This window comes from Myotis daubentonii, chromosome 4 (genome assembly GCF_963259705.1).
Source record: "Myotis daubentonii chromosome 4, mMyoDau2.1, whole genome shotgun sequence".
In the NCBI taxonomy this organism is placed as follows: Eukaryota; Metazoa; Chordata; class Mammalia; order Chiroptera; family Vespertilionidae; genus Myotis; species Myotis daubentonii.
The window spans coordinates 47,574,978-47,596,053 of record NC_081843.1 but is presented as its reverse complement, the minus strand read 5'-3'; the positions used below and the strand labels follow the sequence as shown (position 1 = coordinate 47,596,053).

The 21,076-nt window shown below is 39.9% G+C and overlaps 1 protein-coding gene across 2 annotated transcripts in view; it reads left to right on the top strand.

Moving 5' to 3' along the window:
* The window catches only part of COMMD10 (COMM domain containing 10), a 164,030-nt gene that overhangs the window by 4,564 nt on the left and 138,390 nt on the right, over positions 1 to 21,076 (top strand). For both annotated transcript variants that reach the window (XM_059693817.1, XM_059693818.1), the window contains exon 4: positions 2,576 to 2,731. In XM_059693817.1, coding sequence (XP_059549800.1) covers positions 2,576 to 2,731 — 156 coding nt within the window. The remainder of the gene's footprint in view (positions 1 to 2,575; positions 2,732 to 21,076) is intronic.

The following is a 21,076-nucleotide window of genomic DNA, read 5'->3' as shown; positions in this document are numbered from 1 at the left end:
TAGTAAACCACTTTGTTAGTCTTTCATTATTTCATGGGTGTCAGTGATATCTTCTTCACTAGGTTTTAAATTTGTGGGAGGCCAAGATCTTGTGCGCGTGCGCGTGCATCTTATATAAACCTAGCACATTCCAGGGCTTAACATAGATTCTCTATAAATTCTTGTTGGTTGATTAAATAGAATACTTGTGGAATTAAATTTTAATTTTTTAAAAAAAATGTATTTTATTGATTTTTTACAGAGAGGAAGGGAGAGGGATAGAGAGTTTGAAACATCGATGAGAGAGAAACATCGATCAGCTGCCTCCTGCACACCCGCCACTGGAGATGTGCCCGCAACCACAGTACATGCCCTTGACCGGAATCGAACCCGGGACCCTTCAGTCCACAGGCCGATGCTCTATCCACTGAGCCAAACCGGCTAGGGCTGGAATTAAATTTTAAATAGTACTGTAGCTTTATGAACATTCCAGTGACAGATACTGTTAAAAGGACAAGCTACCAGGCATCTACACATACAGCTTTATACAAATTACAGATCATAATGATGACTATCCTTGGCGGGCCTTCAGTAGATGAAAAGGATAATAAAGTAAGACAGAGTATCAAGGGACTTATGAGAAAGTTGTTCCAGAATAATGTAGGTAATAGGACAGATAGCACTGTTACAATTTTTACAATATTTTATTATATATTATCTAGGAAGTTGGGAGAGGGAGGGCAGTTTTGAGAAAGTGCTTCTTAGAAATTTCTGTTAGTTGGGAAGCAAAACCATTGTACTACTCTTTGAAATAATTAAGTGAAATAAGGAAATGAATTTTTTTCCTTTCATAATTGAGATTTAATTGGTTGTTTTTAGGATAAGTACACAGTCATTTCAGTTTGTACGTAATTCTTAACATATATACCAAAAACCTAAAGTCATGTAATTGTGATTCTTTTCTAAACAGTTATTTTAGTGACTTCCCAGCTTAAAATTTGAAGGCTAATTTTCCTTAATAGACTATCAAGAACCAATATCTTCAGATGTTGATACATCAAAGTCCCACTCATTTACTGTTCAATGTCGTATATACTACAGAATCAAATTTTCAATCTTTCACGGCACATTAACAAACTTACTAGGAAAACTGGACTACCACACCAAAGATGTTATAGAGCGCACAAAATTCTGACAAGGAATGGTTTTCTTTAGGAAACAGTTTTACCAGAAATGAAAATGAGAATAAAAGTAATTTAAAATGTTCAGGACATGGTAAATGTATGACTGACTTCAAATTGCCACTTTAATATGCTTTGTATCATCAAATAGAAAAACTACTCTCATCTATGGAATGTTAAGTTGACACCCAAGATAATCAAAGCCTCCCATATTTAATATACCACTCTGTTTTGGTTGTATCAAAAAAGAAACAACCAGCAAACTATTTCACCTCTTAAAAAATCATTTACATTTTAAAAAATGGGATGAGGTCTAATTCCTTCATTCTTAAAAATGTTTCTAAAGCTACTAAAATATGGGCATTTACAAAATAGTTGGTAAAATTATTCTCTGGTTTGTACAAAAAGGGAGACCGATACCACTGATAAGACATGGTATATGATATTAATTAGACTTGGCTTCTTTTTCTTCTGCTTCATCTGAGTCTGGCCTGTCCTCATTTTTACTTTTTTTATTGTTGTTAATCCTTACCCGAGGATATTTTCCCATTGATTTTTAGAGAGAGTGGAATGGAGGGGGAGAGACAGAGAGAGGGAAGCATCACTGTGAGAGAGACACTTCACTTGGTTGCCTCCTGCCTGCACTTGCCCCAACCAGGGCCAGGAATGGAGCCTACAACCAAGGTATGTGCCCTTGACCAGAATCGACTTGGGACCCTTCACTTTGCTGGCCGACTTTCTATCCACTGAGCCAAACTGACTAGGGCTGTCCTCATTTTTAGTTTCTCCATTTTCCACTGGTAGTTCTTATTTAGGTTCCCGGTTAGCCGTTTTTATCTGTTTTCCCTTTGCTCCCCTTTTCCCTTTCATTTGCACTTTTTTGTCTGCATATTTATCCTTTCCTGCTGCCATTTTTGGCTTCATTTCCACTTTTACAGAGCAAGTTTAGCTGACAACCTCACTGGTCTCCTCTGGGTTCCTCCTTTGCTTCGCCCTCAGTGGAGCTGACCTTCCTCTTGGGCATCATGGCAGTGGGGTGGGGGGCCGAGAGCCTTTGAGAACCTGAACTGCCTAGCCATTGCCTGGCCCAACCTGCTTGGACCATGATGGAGTAGTGGGAGAACCCAGGAAATGAATAATTAGGGCACCATTAGTTAAGGCAAAGAAGTTTTTCCATTGAATGGAGTGCTTAAACCTCAGGCAAAACTGAAAAAGTTTAGCCTGAATAATTTAAGCATTTAATCCTAAATCTTTCAGCCCTTGGAATGGTATATTGTTTGTAAAATAACAAAAACTTTCTGCAATAGAAATATAAAATATTCTTTTGGTTTAAATTATTAATTTTGTGTTTGATTATAGATCAAGGTCTCTGTATGAATATTAGAGATATATGTAATTTATTTTCTCTTTAATAGGCAGTATATCACAATGTGAAGCCTGCAGCTTTCCAGCAGCAGTTAGAGAACATTCATCTTGCACAAGACAAAGCAGAAGCATTTGTCAATACTTGGTCTTCCATGGGTCAAGAAACAGTCGAAAAATTCAGGCAGAGGATTCTCGCTCCCCACAAGGTATAGGTTATGTTACACCAAAGATATTTTTCAGTAATGTATGGCATAGATTTTTATACCTGAAGAGCTTTTTAATATTTTGTAGAGAGGTACAGTCGGGCAGAAGAGTATATAGACAATATCTCCTATAAAGTTATTGCCATACATATTTGCTACCACAATGTGATTTAATTTCAATTTACAGTTTAAAATATACCTCTATAACTTAAGGATAGGAATGAAAGTTTTTTTCCCCTCTTGGGCCATGATCAGAGTTGGTTCTCTTTTAATTGTGTACCTGCATCTAAGACTCACTGTAATTTTACCGACTCACATACTTACTTATTTTTCTGTATTAGTGCCTAGCAGAATGTTGTGCATGCAGAAGGTAGCATAGCCAATATTTGTTGAGTTACAAACAGTGAACAAAATGAACACTTTAGGAAAAATATAAAGTAACAAAAAGGTCACAAATCTCTTTAGTTACCTTTAGTCACTCTTAATGGAGGTTAAAATGATTGTACAGATCATTTTGCCTTTGTTTTTCTGTGTTAGCATAATTGATTTTCCGATTTTCAGCCAGCTTTGTATTCCTGGGTTAATATCACTTGGTCATGATGTATAATCCTTTTTTATGTTGCTGTATTTGATTTTCTAATAATTTGTTAAACGTTTTTCCATCTGTGTTCATGAGGAATATTAGTCTGTACTTTTATTGTGATGTCTTTGGTGGTATCAGGGTAATACTGGGCTTGTCAAATGAGTTGGAAAGTGGTCCCCTCCCTTTCTCTTTTCTGGAAGTATTTGTGACAGGTTGGTATTATTTTTGCATTTCAGCAGCATTATATGAGAGTTCTAGTAGATCCAAATTCTTGTCAGCACTTGGTATTGTCAGTTGTTTTCATTAAAACCATTGTATTAGGTTTATCATGGTATCTTGTGTTTTTAATTTGCATTTTCCTAATAACAAATTATGTTGATGATCTTTATATGTGCTTACTTGCCATTGATATTATTTTTTGGTGAAGTGTCTATTCAAATTTTTTGTTTAACTATATTTCCACATTATGACAGATAAAGAAGTCCCGTTATCTGCACTAATAAAAGAGAAACATGGTAATTAGTGCCACTCCGCTACCCTTCCCATTGGCTAATCCCCCTGTCACTCACAGAGTAGGGCCGAGATATGCAAATTAACTGGCAGCCAAGATGGCGGCCGGCAGCCAGGCAGCTGATGCGAACAGGGAGGCTTGCTTGCTTCAGTGACGGAGAACTCCAACGTTCCCCGCCTGACTTGCCGGCCTCTCAGCTGCAACTCTCAGCAACTATGTTGTGAATAAAGAAGCTAAAAAAACCCCAGAAACCTGCTTTACTCAGCGGAGCTTCAGCCAGCCATACCGAAACATTGTATCAAATACAGACGGTAAACAAAGGCCAGAAACCTGTTTTCAGCAGCCGAGGCCTCAGAGCTAAAGCTGGCCCAGAATAAAAAAAAGAAAAGAAAAAACAGAGCGGTTGGGAGCTTCAGTCCCAGCCTGAAAACAGCCCTCAGCCCCTCAGCCAGACTGGCCAGGCACCCCAGTGGGGACCCCCACCCTGAAGGCTGTGTGATCAGCTGCAAACAGCCATCATCCCCTCAGCCAGACTGGCCAGGCACCCCAGTGGGGACCCCCACCCTGATCCAGGACACCCTTCAGGGCAAACCAGCCGGCACCCACCCATGCACCAGGCCTCTACCCTATACAGTAAAAGGGTAATATGCCTCCCAGCACTGGGATCAGCGGAGCCGCGAGGCCTCCCGGCACTGGGATCAGTGTGACCGAGGGCAGCGCCCAAACCCCCTGATCGCCCTGCGGCTCTGTGTGTGACAGGGGGCGGGGCCACACCCCCCCGCCCCCCACGGTCCCTGCCCTGTGTGTGACGGGGTAGAGCCATAACCTCCCTATTGGCCCTGCCCTGAGTATGAGAGTGGCGGCGCCCCAACTACCTGATTGGCCCTGCTCTGTGGGTGATAGAGGGCGGCACCCCCCCCCCCCCACGGGCCCTGCTCTGTGTGTGATGGGGTAGAGTCATAACCTCTCCATTGGCCCTGCCCTGAGTGTGACAGTGGCGGCGCCCCAACCACCTGATCGGCCCTGCTCTGTGGGTGATAGAGGGCGGCGCCCCAACCCCCTGATCCGCCCTGCCCTGAGTGTGATAGGGGGCGGTGCCCCAGCTCCCCTATCGGCCCTACTCTGTGAGTGACAGGGGGGAACTCCTCAACCCCCTGATTGGCCCTGCTCTGTGCATGACAGGGGGGAGCTCCCCAACCCCCTGATTGACCCTGCTCTGTGCGTGACAGGGTACGGAGCCCCAACCCCCCTGATGGGCCCTGCTCTGTGCGTGACAGGGGGTGGCACCGCAACCTCCCCATTGACCCTGTCTTGAGTGTGATGGGGCAGTGCCCCAACCCCCCAATCGGCCCTACCCTGAGCATGACTGAGGGTGGCATCGCAACCTCCCAATCTGCCCTGCTCTGTGCATGACAGGGGAAGGCGCCCAAACTCCCCAATTGGCCCTGCTCTGAGCCCGACCAGGGGCTGCACCTAGGGATTGGGCCTGCCCTCTGCCACCCGGGAGCAGGCCTAAGCCAGCAGGTCGTTATCTCCCGAGGGGTCCCAGACTGCGAGAGGGCACAGGCCGGTCTGAGGGACTCCCCCTTCCCCCGAGTGCACAAATTTTTGTGCACCGGGCCTCTAGTAGTAATATAAAGGATGATTACAGGCATGAATCCCAGCATATAGAAATGTATGGTTTCTCTTTCTTTCTTTTTTTTTTTTTGGTTGTTACAATGTGTGGAGGGTATTTGTTTTCTTTCTGTTGAGTTTTGCGAGTTCTTTATATAATCTAGGTGTAAGTTTTTTGTCAGATATGTGATTTACAGATTTTTTTTCTAGTACATAGCTTTTCATTTTCTTAAGTGTCTTTTGCAGAGCAAAAGCTTTTAATTTCTGATAAAGTTCCATTTATCAGTTTTTTCTTTTATTGATCTTGCTTTTGGTTTTGTATCTAATAATTTGTAGCTTAATGTAGTGTCACAAAGATTTTCTCTTTTGATTTTTTCTAATTGTTTTATAGGTTTATGTTTCACATTTAAGTCTAAAATCCATTTTGAAGTAATTTTTTATAAGGCATAAGGTGCAGGTCAAAGTTCTTTTTTTTTTCTGCTTATGGATGTTGGTTTCCCCCACATAATTTGTTAATAACATCATTTTGTCACTGACTTGTCTTTGTGCCTTTGTCAGAATCATTTGACATATTTGTGTGGGTCTTTTTCTGGACTCTCTTTTTGGTTCCATTGATCTATTTGTCTGTCTTTATGCCAATATCACACTACCTTAATTACTGTAGCTTTGTAAGCTTTGTAGTAAGTCTTAAGATCAGGCATTGTGAGTCTGCTTTGTTCTTTTTCATAATTGTTTTGTTTTTTTTCTAGTTTCTTTGCACTTTCATATAAACTTGAAAGCCAGCTTCTATATATCTACTAGAGGCCCAGTGCACAAATTCGTGCATGGGTGGGTCCCGCCCCATCAGGGTTGGGGGGGCTGATCGGAGGTGGGGCCAGCTGGGGGGAAGGGCTGCGGTTGAACTCCTGGTCGAGGGGTCAATTTGCATATTACCCTTTGATTATATAGGATAAAAAATCCTGCTGGGATTTTAATAGAGATTATATTTAATTTATAGATCACTTTGTAGAGAAAGGTCTTCTTAACAGTATTGAGTATATCTCTTCATTTTTTTAGGTCCTTTTTAAAAAATTTAAATTCTTTATTGTTTAAAGTAGTAGTCGCCAACCGGTGCTCTGCAGACCACTGGTGGTCTCTGAGGTCCGAAAGGTTGGCAACCACTGGTTAAAGTATTATATATGTTTCCTTTTTCCCCATTGACCTCTCTCCAGCCACTCCCACCCCCCCAGCACATTCCCTCACCTCCCTACTGTCTGTGTCCATTGGTTATGCTTATATGCATGCATACAAGTCCTTTGCTTGATCTCTTACCCCTCCCCACCCCACTCCCCTGCCTTCCCTCTGAAGTTTGATGTTCTGTTTGATGCTTCTCTGTGTCTGAATCTATTTTTGTGCATCAGTTTATGTTGTTCATTATATTTCACAAATGAGTGAGATCATGTGATACTTATCTTTCTCTGACTGGCTTATTTCACTTAGCATATGCTCTGTAGGTCCATCCATTCTGTTGCGAATAGTAAGAGTTCTTTCTTTTTTACAGCAGTGTAGTATTCCATTGTGTAGATGTACCATGATTGTTTTTTTAGGTCCTTTTTTATTTCTCATGTCAGTGTTTGCATTCTTTAGCATACAGATCCTGCACATATTTTGTTAGATTTGTACCAAGTATTTAGTTTTTTTTTGAGTTGATGAAAATAGTACTATTTTTAAAATTTTGTTTTCTAATTGTTTGTTGCTAGTACATACAAACACAATTGATTTTTGTACAGTATATTGATCTTGTATTCTATGACCATGTAAACTTACTAATTAGTTATGGCATTTTTTTGGTGTGGATTCCTTGTGATTTTCTTTGTTGACAAGTCATGTTGTCCATGAATAGAGACAGTTTTATTTCTTCCTTTCTAGTCTTTCTAGCTTTTATATTTTGTTTTTTTGCCTTATTGCACTGACTAGGACTTTTAATATGATGTTGAATACAAGTGGTATGTCTGAAACAACCTGCTTTGTTCCCAGTTTTAGAGAGAAAGCATTCAGTTTCTCATTAAGTAGGATATTAGCTATAGGTTTTTGGAAAATGCCCTTTGTTTTCATCTCTCTCCATTTCTTTCTTTTTTAAAAACTGCATTCTAAGAGCTCTTAAGTGTCCTCCACATCACTTCTTCATTTTTCATTTCAATTTCTACTTTTTCCTATGTCCTGTACAGATTTTAAGTTTTCCATTTGTGTTACTGGAATTCCTTTTTCTTCCAACCATCTCCATCAAAAATAAATCTCTACTTGCCTTTTAATATTTGCTCGTTCTCTATAATTTTCTGCTATTTCACAGGGTTCATATTTTTACATTGATACAAGTAGAGTTAAAATATTTTTATGCTTCTAACAGTAAGTCATTTTTCAGTATCTTCTAGATCAGTGATGGCGAACCTTTTGAGCTTGGCGTGTCAGCATTTTGAAAAACCCTAACTTAACTCTGGTGCCGTGTCACATATAGAAATTTTTTGCTATTTGCAACCATAGTAAAACAAAGACTTACGTTTTTGTTATTTATTTTATATATTTAAATACCATTTAACAAAGAAAAATCAACCAAAAAAATGAGTTCGCATTTCACCTCTGACACGTGTGTCATAGATTCGCCATCACTGTTCTAGATGATATATATTTTTAAAGTAATACTTCTCCATATTATGTTACATTTATATTAAGTTCTGCTTAAAATGTGGTTTAATCAGTTATCATATAAAGTGTGCAAAAAGAAGTTGAATGAACATGATTAATTGCATATTGGCCTCTTGAGAATGATGGAAATTACTTTTTGCCAATTTATAGTATATGAGAGGATAGCCAGTACATTATTTTAAATGCTTAATTAAGGTAATATAATAATAGCAAACATTTTTTGTGTTTATTTCTTTTAATACTTTTTTCTTTATTGGTTAAGCTATTACATATGTGTCCTTATTGCCGCATTGCCCCCCGCCCCCCCACTCATGCCCTCACCCCCTGTTGTCTGTGTCCATTGGTTAGGCTTTTTTTGTGTTTATTGTTGACCAACTACTCCACTAAGTGCTTTATATCTTATAAAACCCATTAATAGTTCTACTTTCTATTTAAAATAAAATCGAGGTTTAGAGAGATTAAATAATTGGTCCATTGTTATGCAGCTAAGTAAGTGGCAGAGTTGGGATTTAACACAAGTAGTCACACTCCTAAGCCATTATACTATACTGGCTTCTGGTGCACTGAACATCAGGGGGCAGTTCCTGCGTTGAGCGCCTGCCACCTGGTGGTCAGTGCGCATTATAGCTACCGATTGTTCCACTGTTCAGTTGATTTGCATATTAGCCTTTTATCATATAGGACTGCCGCCTAAATGTTACCTGCAAATTTTTTTTTTTGTATCAGACATTATGAAGGGTGGTTTATATAGTTGTGTGTATGTTTGTGTGGTTCATATTTTTGAAAAGGAAGGAAATAAAACTTTAGAAAGTGTAATTTTATCATGATAACCCAAGCAGTCCATGGTGAAGCTGAGATGGGAATCAGATCTGCCTATCTCTTAAGCTTTGTTCCTTTTATATCATGCTACCTCTGGCAGCTATGATGTTATCTTTCTCTTTTATCCCAATAACTGTTTAGGACATGGTGACTAAAAATAGTTATGTGTGAAAATAGGTCATGTCATTTAAATTGTAACAAAATATATGTCAGTAATTTATTATATAATGAACAAAAGGTATACTTACAATGACTGACTGATGTTTTAATGGTAACTTAGGGGCTCACTCATGTGAACTGTCTGGGTGGTACTTGCAGTGGAAGACTAGTGGGTAATAATTCTAAATTCAAAGAGTCAGGTTCAATTAAATAATAAATTAAAAAATCAACAGTTGCTTATGTCTAATTCAGTTTTTAAAAACACCTCTTTTCATCTTTTATTATTTGAAAATGAATGTTAGTGATAGCTTTTTGCAGGATATGATTGAAGGGATTTTTATATTTTATTCCATCTCTCTTGTTTTAAAAAATAGATGTTTTTCTTAACCTCTTTGTAGACATGAGACTGAAATGTCACTACTACTTATTATAATTTGTATGCTCTTTTTTTTTTTTTTTTTTATCAGTGTTGACTCTGCCAGCAGAGTTCTTGTAAAAGGGTTTTCCTATTTGATTTTTGTTATAATGCCTTTGTGGTCATGACATTTATTAAATCATGAATCCCCTTTCAGACAGAACTTTAATGCTATGTTTAATTTTACTCTTGAAATTCTATTTATAAATTCTTTACATATATTTCTACTAAACTAAATTTACAGACTTACATGTTAAATATTATTGATGTACATCTTTTTTTTCCTGAGACCATAAGGGAAATAATTGTATTCTTTTTATATAATACTTTTTTTTTTCCAAAATATTTTCACTTTTCTAAGCTAACTTTATTCCTTAATTAGTATCAGATATGATAAGTATCAGATATAATAAGTATACATAAGGCACATTTAAGCACTCTGAGTAACTTTCTCTATAAAGATTACATGCACTGATTCCCTTTCTTAAAAGCATTTATGTGTGTTTGTTAGGGAGTTTTAAAATATAAATTTGACAGTTACATTTGTTTGAATGTTCAAAATGAGTTTAATGTGATTTTATCCTGTTAAGAGTAGTCTTAACGTTACCAATTACATGGCAAATATATTCATACTAGAGGCCTGGTGCACGAAATTTGTACATGGGTGGTGGCGGGGGGTCCATCAGCCTGGCCTGCACCCTCTCCAATCCGGGACCTCTGCCGGCAGTCGAACATCCCTCTCTCTATCCAGGACCACTGGCTCCTAACTGCTCACCTTCCTGCTTGCCTGATCGCCCCCTAACCCCTTTGTCTAGCCTGCCTGATGCCCCTAACTGCTCCCCTGCCAGACTGATCTCTCCTAACTGCTCTCCCCTGCTGGCCTGATTGTCCTTAACCACTCTCCCCTGCAGACCTGATCACTTCTAAATGCTCTCCTTTGCCGGCCTGATTGCCCCTAACCTCTCTCCTCTGCTGCCCTGATCACCCCTAACCACTCTGCCTGACTGGCTGATCGACCTTAACCGCCTCTGCCTCAGCCCCTGCCACCGTGGCTTTGTCTGGAAGGAGGTCTGGAAGACATTTGATCTATAGGTCTAATTAGCATATTACCCTTTTATTAGTATAGATCTTTTCATCTGTCTACACCAGGGGTCCTCAAACATTTAAACAGGGGGCCAGTTCACTGTCCCTCAGACCGTTGGAGGGCCAGACTATAGTTAAAAAAAAAAACTATGAACAAATTCCTATGCACACTGCACATATCTTATTTTGAAGTAAAAAAAACAAAACGGGAACAAATACAATATTTGTATTTGCATGTGGCCCGCGGGCCGTAGTTTGAGGACCCCTGCCTTAAGATCTTACAATTGCATTTAAGGCCTTACATGATCCACTCTTATAATTGCCTTTAAAGACCTTATGTGCTCTATAATCCCCCTTGTCCCCCTCGGTCCACTACCTGTCTTCTTGACCTTCATCTTTTAGCATCCTACATATGGCTACTTGGATACTTGAATCTCTACCTCAAATGTTCTTTCCCTGGATTTTCATATGGCTGGCCTGCCTTATCTTCTTCAGCTCTTTGTGTAAATGTCACATTGATAAGTGAGTCTTGCCCTGATTATCATAATGAAAAGTGCCCCACCTCTATGGTACTTTTTTACTTCATTTTTCTCCATAAAATTTATTATCTGGCCCACTATATATTTTACTTATTTATTTTTTTATTGTCTATCTCTACTACTAAATAATAAGCTTCACAAGGGCAAGAATTTTTGTCTGTTTTGTTCACTGCTGTATTTCACTGCTTTAAATGCCTTTGGGATATAGTGCGTTTTCAAAAATAGTTGTCGAATGAATAAATATGTAATATCTGTGTATTATAAGTTGTCCTATTTAAAGTTCAGTTTCTTAAGTTTTCTTATAAAAGGGATATTTATACTTATTGGTAGAGATAAGAACAGTAAGGAGAGGAGGGTGTGGATTGTATTTTGTATTTCCTAGTTTTTTTGTTTTTTTAAATATATTTTTATTGATTTCAGAGAGAAGGGAGAGAGAGTTAGAAACATCAATGAGGAGAATCATTGATCAGCTGTCTCCTACACACCTCCTACTGGGGATCAAACCTGCAATGCGAGCATGTGACCTTGACTGGAATCGAACCCGGGATCCTTCAGTCTGCAGGCCGAGGCTCTGTTCATTGAGCCAGACGAGCTAGGGCTATTTCCTAGATTTGTGGTTTTTGTGTGTGTGTGTGTGTTCATTTTGGTTGTACTTTAAGCCTTTTGTGGTTCACCTGTTTCATGACTTGAATTTTGCTGGAATACTAGATTCAATCATTTACAGCTTGTCCTCTTTAAAAGTGGGAATATAGAGAGAATTACTTTAGCTTGAAACAGATTCTCCAGGGGGAAAAAGTGACATCATTAGCTGTTGATGCAGCAATCAATTTAAAGAGGTTTAGATCCAAGAGACCTTGATCAATCTTATTTGAAACTGAAATGTATGTTCTGCTTCATACATAATTATCTAAAATCCAGAACCATTAATAAATTAAATAAAGATTTCACTAATGCCAAAGAACTGTGCTGTTAGCAAAATTACTCTTATTATGTCATACTATTTAAAGATGTGTACTTGCTAAATAATTTTGATGTACCTTTTCAGAGTGTTGCCAATTGTGAGAGCATTAGTTGAATTATATTTCAGTGTCCTCAAACTTGTACTATTAGCTTCATATATTCTTGGTATATAGAGAGGTAGCAAACAGTTTGAAGGCAGATTCATCGATGTTTTCCCTCAACACCTTACAACTTGGATATCAAGACCATGATTAGGGCCCTATCCAGTTTTCCTCAGTGGGTAGAGCATTGGCCTGTGGACTGAAGGGTCCCGGGTTTGATTCCAGACAAAGGCATAGTCAGGGGCACATGCCTGCGTTGCGGGCTCTATCCCCAATAGGGGGTGTGCAGGAGGCAGCCAATCATAGTTTCTCTCTCATCATTGATGTTTCTTTTTTTTTTAAATTAAATCTTTATTGTTCAGATTATTACATTTGTTCCTCTTCCCCCCCCCCACCCATAACTCCCCTCCTCCCAGTTCCCACCCTCTGCCCTCACTCCCCACCCACTGTCCTCATCCATAGGTGCACGATTTTTGTCCAGTCTCTTCCCGCATCCCCCACACCCCTTCCCCCCCCTCAAGAATAGTCAGTCCATTCCCTTTCTATGTCCCTGATTTTATTATAATCACCAGCTCATTCTGTTCATCAGATTATTTATTCACTTGATTCTTAGATTCACTTGTTGATAGATGTGTATTTGTTGTTCATAATTTGTATCTTTACCTTTTTCTTCTTCTTCCTCTTCTTTAAGGATACCTTTCAGCATTTCATATAATACTGGTTTGGTGGTGATGAACTCCTTTAGCTTTTCCTTATCTGTGAAGCTCTTTATCTGACCTTCAATTCTGAATGATAGCTTTGTTGGATAAAGTAATCTTGGTTGTGGGTTCTTGGTATTCATCACTTTGAATATTTCTTGCCACTCCCTTCTGGCTTGCAAAGTTTCTGTTGAGAAATCAGCTGACAGTCGTATGGGTATTCCTTTGTAGATAACTGAGTTTCTTTCTCTTGCTGCTTTTAAGATTCTCTCTTTGTCTTTTGCTCTTGGCATTTTAATTATGATGTGTCTTGGTGTGATCCTCTTTGGATTCCTTTTGTTTGGGGTTCTCTGTGCATCCTGGACTTGTAAGTCTATTTCTTTTACCAGGTAGGGGAAGTTTTCTGTCATTATTTCTTCAAATAGGTTTTCAATATCTTGCTCTCTCTCATCTTCTGGTATGTTGGTACGCTTGAAGCTGTCCCAGAGGCTCCTTACACTATCTTCCTATTTTCGGATTCTTTTTTCCTTTTGCTTTTCTGGTTGGGTGTTTTTTGCTTCTTCGCATTTCAAATCTTTGACTTGATTCTTGCGCTCCTCTGGTCTGCTGTTGGGTGTCTGTATAATATTCTTTATTTCAGTCAGTGTATGCTTAATTTCTAGTTGGTCCTTTATCACAACATTGAGAGTCTCATTAGATTTCTTGAGGATCTCACTATATTTATTGGCGGTCTCACCAGTCTTTTCGAGGGCCTTACTAAATTTATCGGTAGCTTCTGGACAGTTCTTGAGAGACCTTAAAAGTGTGGTTTTGAACTCTATATCCAGCATTTTGCTTTCCTCTATTTCTGTCATTGTCCTGTTTCTTTGTCTCCGCATTTTTTATGTTTTCTTGGTGCACCCCCTAGTGGTCTTTGTGCGCAATCTTGTTGTAGCTAAGCCTTGATTGTTGTAGGTAACACTGGGGGGGATCTGACCTCCAGCCCAACTGGCTGTGAGAATCAGCTGTGTCTGCAGTGGGAGAACTTCTGTCCTCTAGGGAGGTGCTAATCTAGCCTCTGCCTGAGGCTATCCAGCAAATGCCTCCATGCAAGGCTTGGGCAGGGCGGGTCCCAGGGCGTCAACAGGGTGGGTGGAGCGAGCAGTTATGGCTGCTCTCAGTCCCGTCCCCAGAGGCTCTGCCTCTCAGTGTCCCAGCAACTGCTGCAAGTACCTCGGAGAGAAAGCTGCCCTCTAGTTCCGACCGATGCCAGACAGTCCCGCTTCTCCCGTTTGAGTCTGGGTCCCCAGAGACTCGCCCGGAACTGGAGCTCAGAGCCTGAGACTCCCTCCTGATTGAAACAGACAACCGCACCCTCAGCCGCCAGCCCGCTCCACATGCACCTCCACACCTTTGTATCTTACTTCCGCACCGCACCTCCTCTGAGTCTCGGTATGCTTTTCTCTTTCCTTCTAGTTGTAGAATTTCCCCTCAGCCAGCCTTCCTGTGGTTCTGGGTGATGTCTGTTCCGTCTTTTAGTTGTATTTTTGAAGTGGTTGTGCGAGGCAGCAATCTCCAGTGTTTACCTATGCCGCCATCTTGGTTTTCCCATTGATGTTTCTATCTCTTTCTCTCCTTCTACCTTCCTCTCTGAAATCAATAGAAATATACTTAAAAAAGAAAAAAGACCATGATTAGGTATTTTGGTCAAGTTTGTGTGTAAAGGAGTATAATTAAGTTCCATGCCACTCTAGCAGTAAGACTAAGTTGAACTTTTTTGTTTTGTTTTGTTAATCCTCACCTGATGATATTTTTTCCCCCGTTGATTTTTTTGAGAGAATGGAAGGGAGGGGGAGAGACAGAGAGAGAGAGAGAGAGAAACATCAATGCGAGAGAGACACATTGATTGGTTGCCTTCCGAACATGCCCCAACCTAGGCTGGGATCAAGCCTGCAACTGAGGTACATGCCCTTGATTGGAATCAAACCCACAACCCCTCCATTTGAGGGCCGATGTTCTAATCACTGAGAAAAACCATCCAGGGCCTACAATGACTTTTGTGGCATCTAAACTTGAGGGTATAAGTTAAGAAGTATCCCTAAGTTGTGATATTTGTAATAAAACATTTGTGATATTTGTAATTAAACCTCTTATGATTTGATGTAGCAGCGACATTAAAAAAAGACATTGGTTCAGTTACTTTTAGATTTGTTAAAAATATATATTTTTATTGATTTCAGAGAGGAAGGGAGAGGGAGAGATAGAAACAAAAATTGATGAGAGAGAATTATTGATTGGCTGTCTCCTGCACACCCCTTACTGGGGATCGAGCCTGCAACCCAAGCATGTGCCCTTGACAGGAATCGAACCGGGGACTCTTCAGTCCGCAGGCCATTGCTCTATCCACTGCGTCAAACTGGCTAGGGCTACTTTTGTATTTTGATGTCCTCTAGACGTTGCCTAATGGGTAGCTTTATGCAGTGTGATTTGTATAGTATGCTTTGTACAATATTGACTAAAGTTTATCTATTTGCAACTATGTGATATATGGTAATATACACATCTATATAATATGGATACCATATTACATAATGGTCATTTCTGAGATCCTGACTTTGTCTTTATCTCTATATATAAGGAGCCAGGGCCGTCACATCCGAAACAACCGAATGGAGGACCGAACAGTCTGAGTGGGGTGACAAGGCCAGCAGGGGGCTTAGTTAGGGGCAACCAAACGACTGAGCAGCAGGCTTTGTGGGGTGACCAGGCAGGCAAAGGGATGGATGACCAAATGACTGAGCATCAGGCTGCGTAGGGCAACCAGGCCAGCAGGGGCGGCAGTGAGGGGAGACCAGGCTGGCAGAGGGGGCAGTGAGGGGCGACCAGCCCAGTATGGGTGGCAGTGGGGGCAACCAGGCCAGCAGGGGGCGGGGGGGCAGTTGGGGGTGAACAGGCCGGCAGGGGGCAGCAGTGAGTGGCGACCTGGCCAGCAGAGGAGGCAGTTGGGGCTGACCAGACTGGCAGAGGGGGGCAGTGAGGGGCGACCAGGCCAGCGGGTGGGGGGGAGTTGGGGGTGACCAGGTTGGCAGGGGGGGCAATTAAGGGCAATCAGGTCGGCAGGCAGAGGTGGTTAGGGGTGATCAGGCTGTCAGGCGGGTGGGGGCAGTTAGGGGCGACCAGGCAGGCAGGCATGTGAGTGGTTAGGAGTAAGTGGTCCTGGATTATGAGAGGGATCCCAGATTGGAGAGGGTGCGGGCTGGGCTGAGGGTGCAGGCTGGGCTGAGGGGACCCCGAATTTCGTGCACCAGGCCTCTAGTATATTTATAGATGTCACAATAGAGGATTCTTTCTCTAGGATGCAAGTAGTGTGGCTTGTTCCTTGGAGGCTTATTGCCTTATTATGTTCTTGCCAATGACGAGGATGGCAAAGGTGATTGGTAGCAGCCAGCTAAAGATGTTCTCCCATTGTATCTATACATTTTTCTATTACAGCCTTGTATCTTTTTAAACATAATATTAATAAATTATAACTTACACATTCCAATCAGTATCCTTTTAAATTGTACACTTTGATGAATTTTTATAGTTGTATACCCATGAGATCAAGATACAGAGCATTTTCATCACCCCCTAAAGCAGCGGTTCTCAACCTGTGGGTCGCGACCTCTTTGGGGGTCGAACGACCCTTTCACAGGGGTCGCCTAAGACCATAGGAAAACACATATATAATTATGTATTGTTTTTGTGATTAATCACTATGCTTTAATTATGTTCAATTTGTAACAATGAAAATACTGCATATCAGATATTTACATTATGATTCATAACAGTAGCAAAATTACAGTTATGAAGTAGCAACGAAAATAATTTTGTGGTTGGGGGTCACCACAACATGAGGAACTGTATTAAAGGGTCGCGGCATTAGGAAGGTTGAGAACCACTTCTCTAAAGTTTCCTCATGCCCCTTGGCAGCCTCGTCATCCCCTAAACCTGGTCCCAGAATCTGCTTTCTGTCACAGATTGCATTTTCTAAGATTTTATAACAATAGAGTCATACAAATGTACTTTTTCTGTCTAGCTTATTCCACTGAGTATGATTTTGAGGTTCATCCATGTTGCATATATTAAAGTTTTTTGTTTTTTTTATTGTAGGGTAGGGTAGTATTTTATCATAAGGGTATATCACAATTTGTTTACCCATTCACATTGATGGATATTTGGGCTATTTCCAGTTAGGGGCTATTTTTAATAAACCTGTTAACATTCATGTACACAGATGTATGTTTTAATTTCTTTTGGGTAATACTTAGGGGTAGTTGACAGGTTGTAGCGTTGGTGTTTTATAAGAAACTGCCAGACAGTTTATACTATTTTACATTCTAATTAGCAATATTTTTACATCCTGGCCAGCACTTGGTATTGCCATTCTTTTAAATTTTAGCATTTTAATGTGTGTGAGGATATTGAACATAAGTATGTTGAACATCATTTTTTTGGTGTTTATTGGCCATTTGTATATTTCTTTTGTCAGCTATCTGTTCAAATCCTTGCCCATTTTTGTGTGTATTTCTTTGTCTTATTATTGAGTTGTAAGAACTCTTTATATAGCTTGGATACAAGTTCTTTGTCAGGTATATGTATTGTGAATATTTTATCAGTCAGTGGCTTACCTTACCTTTTTCTTAAGTGTGACTTTTGAAGAACAGAATTTTTAATTTTGATGAAGTCCAATTTATAATTTTTTTATGGTTTATGATTTTAATATTCTAGCTAATAACTATCCCAAGATCACAAAGATTGTCTTTTGTGTTTTCTGCTAGAAGTTTGAAGGTTTTAGTACTTACATTTAGTCTATGGTCCATTTTGAGTTCATTTTTGTTTTTGGTGTTAGGTAGGGTTGCTGTTCATTTTGTTCCCATGTAAGCATCTAGCTAGCTCCAGCATCATTTTCCTTGGCATCTTCACCAGGAGTCAATTGATAGGTATAAATGTCTATTCTGTTGCTAGTGCCACATTCATTGTCTTTATTGCTGTAGCTTTATAATAAATCTTAGAGTTAGGTAGTGTAGCTTCTCCAACTTAAAAAAATACTGCTTTGGCTTTTTTAGGTCATATGCATTTCCATTTAAATTTTAGAACCAACTTGTCAGTTTCTATAAAAAGTGCCTGCTGGGCATTTAATTGGATTGCCCTAAATCTGTAAATCACTTTTGAAAGAATTGACATCTTAACAATACTGAGACTTTAAATTCATGAACATGGTATATATCTCTTCATTTATTGATATCTTATATCACAGTTGTTTTGTACATGTTTTGTCTTCATTACTAGACTTGGAGCTTTTGGGTCAGAGATGGAAAGTTTATTGATTTTAATGTCCCCAGCACCTAAGACAGTATAAAAGTTAGGTCCATACTCTTATGATTTTTCTCCTTTCTGACTGCTGCTTTTAGTCACATTTGCTACTTTCTTGTTGTTTCCACAGCCTCTAAATTTTGCATTGTGACAGAACTCCTTTGTCATTTTTAGGTGATCTTAATTTTGATCTCTTGGTAAAGATGCTGTTTGTTTTCTCTATTGCATCATTACTTTTTTTTCGTAACTAAAAAGCCATTGTGGATAGATGCCTTGTGACTCTGCATTCCACGTCAGATTTTCACTACTTAGATTTAGTATCCTTTGCTGATTCTTACTTGAATTAGTTTCTTGTAACTTTTTTGATTTTGGTATAATTTCAAAATTACAGAAAAGTTGCAACACATGCTGGCTGGGCCAATTCACTAAGTTTTTACATTTTACATTATTAATCTGTTAAATGGTGATGATAAGAATAGCTCTCTCAAGTAGTATTGGTTTTGTCTCCTACTTTCACTTAAAAGTCTGTTTTGTTTCTCTTACCGTTCTGTGTAACTGTAAAGTGTTCTTTTATAACTCTAGTTATTCTTTCTATATTTCTTCATTTAAGGTTTCTGAATACTGATCATTTTCTGTAAATTTTTGTGTGCGTCTGTGTATATGCCTATACGTACATATGAGCTTAGCAGTGTTATTTTTCTTTTTAAATAAATCTTTCATGTGATCTTGGGACAAATATTTTTTAAATCACAAAACTCAATAGAAGGGCTATGAAATTAAAGAAAGCCAATCCACAAAACTCTTTTCAGAAATGACTTTTAAAAAAATTACCTTTTCTTGTGTGTTCTTTGATTCATTTTAATTCAGTTCAATCTACATATGTATAAAAGCCTAAGTGACCATTAAGATTGGTCAACCAAATCATTGGTCAACCGGCTGGTAGCTATGACATGCACTGACCACCAGGGGGCAGATGCTCAATGCAGGAACTGTCTCCTGGTGGTCAGTGCGCTTCCACAGCCTACCTTCTGTGGCCGGCCAACCACCCACAGTTCCTCCCCCCGGCTGGCCAGCCAACCTTCTGCAGTCCCTCCCCCCTGGCTGGCTTGCCAACCTCCTGTAGTCCCTCCCCCTGGACTGGGCGAGACAGCCCCAATTGGCCCCTGTTGCCAGCCAGGCTGAGGGACCCAACCTGTGCATGAATTTGTGCACTGGGCCTCTATGTATAAAGTGCCTACTCTATTTGAAAGTTACCATAGAGAAAAATAGGTCATCAAAATGTCTTATATTTACAATGCTTTGCAGTTTCCAAAACACTTTGAATATGGGAATTTAATTTTTTATTTGATACTAGAGGCCTGATGCATGAAGATTTGTGCAAGAATAGGCCTTCCTTCCCCTGGCTGCCGGCACCAGCTTCCCTCTGGCACCCGGGACCTGGGCCTTCACTCTGGCCACTGCTTTCCGCCTTTGCTCCGGGCTGGAGCTGCCTTCCGCCTTCTCTCTGGGCCAGAGCTGCCTCTGCCCACTCTGGGCTGGCTCCGTGGCTGCCGCCTAGAGGCTGGCCCTTGGCGGCTGGCTGGGGCTTGCAGGAAGCCAAGCGTCCTGCCTGAAGGAAGCCAAGCATCCTGCCCGCTCTGGCCGTCTCCGCCATCTGTGTGGCTATGGGAGCCGCCATATTTGTTGTGGAGTGATGGTTAATTTGTATATTACCCTTTTATTAGTATAGATTACCAATAACTTAGAAAAGTAGATAGTTCAGATAGACTTATTTCTATTTCATATGAGTAAATTGTGAGTTTAGAAGATTGTTATTTAACCAGGGTTAGGTAACTCGTGAGTGCAGCTTAAGCATGAACCAAAGCATAAGCTTTAAGTTCTTTTTAATTCTCCCACATACCTCTATGCAGTGACTAAGCATATATTAATTTATGCAAAGATCTGACCACAGTGGGGTATGCTGTTCACTTAAAGCAATATTTATCTTCATTTATCTTAAGTGCTTACAAGACAGGGATAGAATCAGTTAAATTAGATCAAAGAAGTGTCTTATAGGTTCAGATGAAATCCTAGAAGATGACATGTATATATGCTTGTATATATGAGAGTGGTTATGTCATGTTTTTCCCCCTGTTCTATTGTAGGCTCTATTGTATAACTATTGAAAACAGTGGTGAGCTGGTATTAAAGACTTACTGTAATCAGTGTTAAAGATCAATGTATTAAGGATCCTTACTTAACATGCACTATTAAATTGATATTTTACTTGTGGTATTATGGATTATGTTTCTGCAACATCTTCCCCATAACTTCTAAAAGGTTCAGTGCCAGAGAGAACAGAATTGTATCTTTATTTTCACATCACATCCTCTCTCGAATAGATAATACTTCCATTGCTCTCTTTCCAATTTGGCTTTGAGTCACTGCTGTGATTCTAACTGTTGAACAGGCTTCCAAGTTAGCAATTAGTATTCTGATTAAGTAAAAATTCTTCCGAGGCTGCCATTCTTACCAGTGCAGCTAAGGTAGTTGACTAAATCGGAGTCATTGTCAGAGGCATGTGACAATTGGCATTTCATAATACTTCCCTAAATAATGATACTTGAGCTTTACTGGAAATTAAATCTAAAATTTTGTACTCATAGTTCTGAGGTTGGAGAAACCAATAATCTGTCAAGTTCAATAAAGCCACATTTATGCTGCTTTAACCTGTCTTTACTATGTTTGCCCTACTTGATTAACTTTTGCTATTGTGCTAATTAATAAATTAAAAGAAAATATTCTAATTAGTTTGTGTCATAACTGGGAACCATAGTAAGTTAGAGTACTTTAGAAAGCATGATAGTCTAT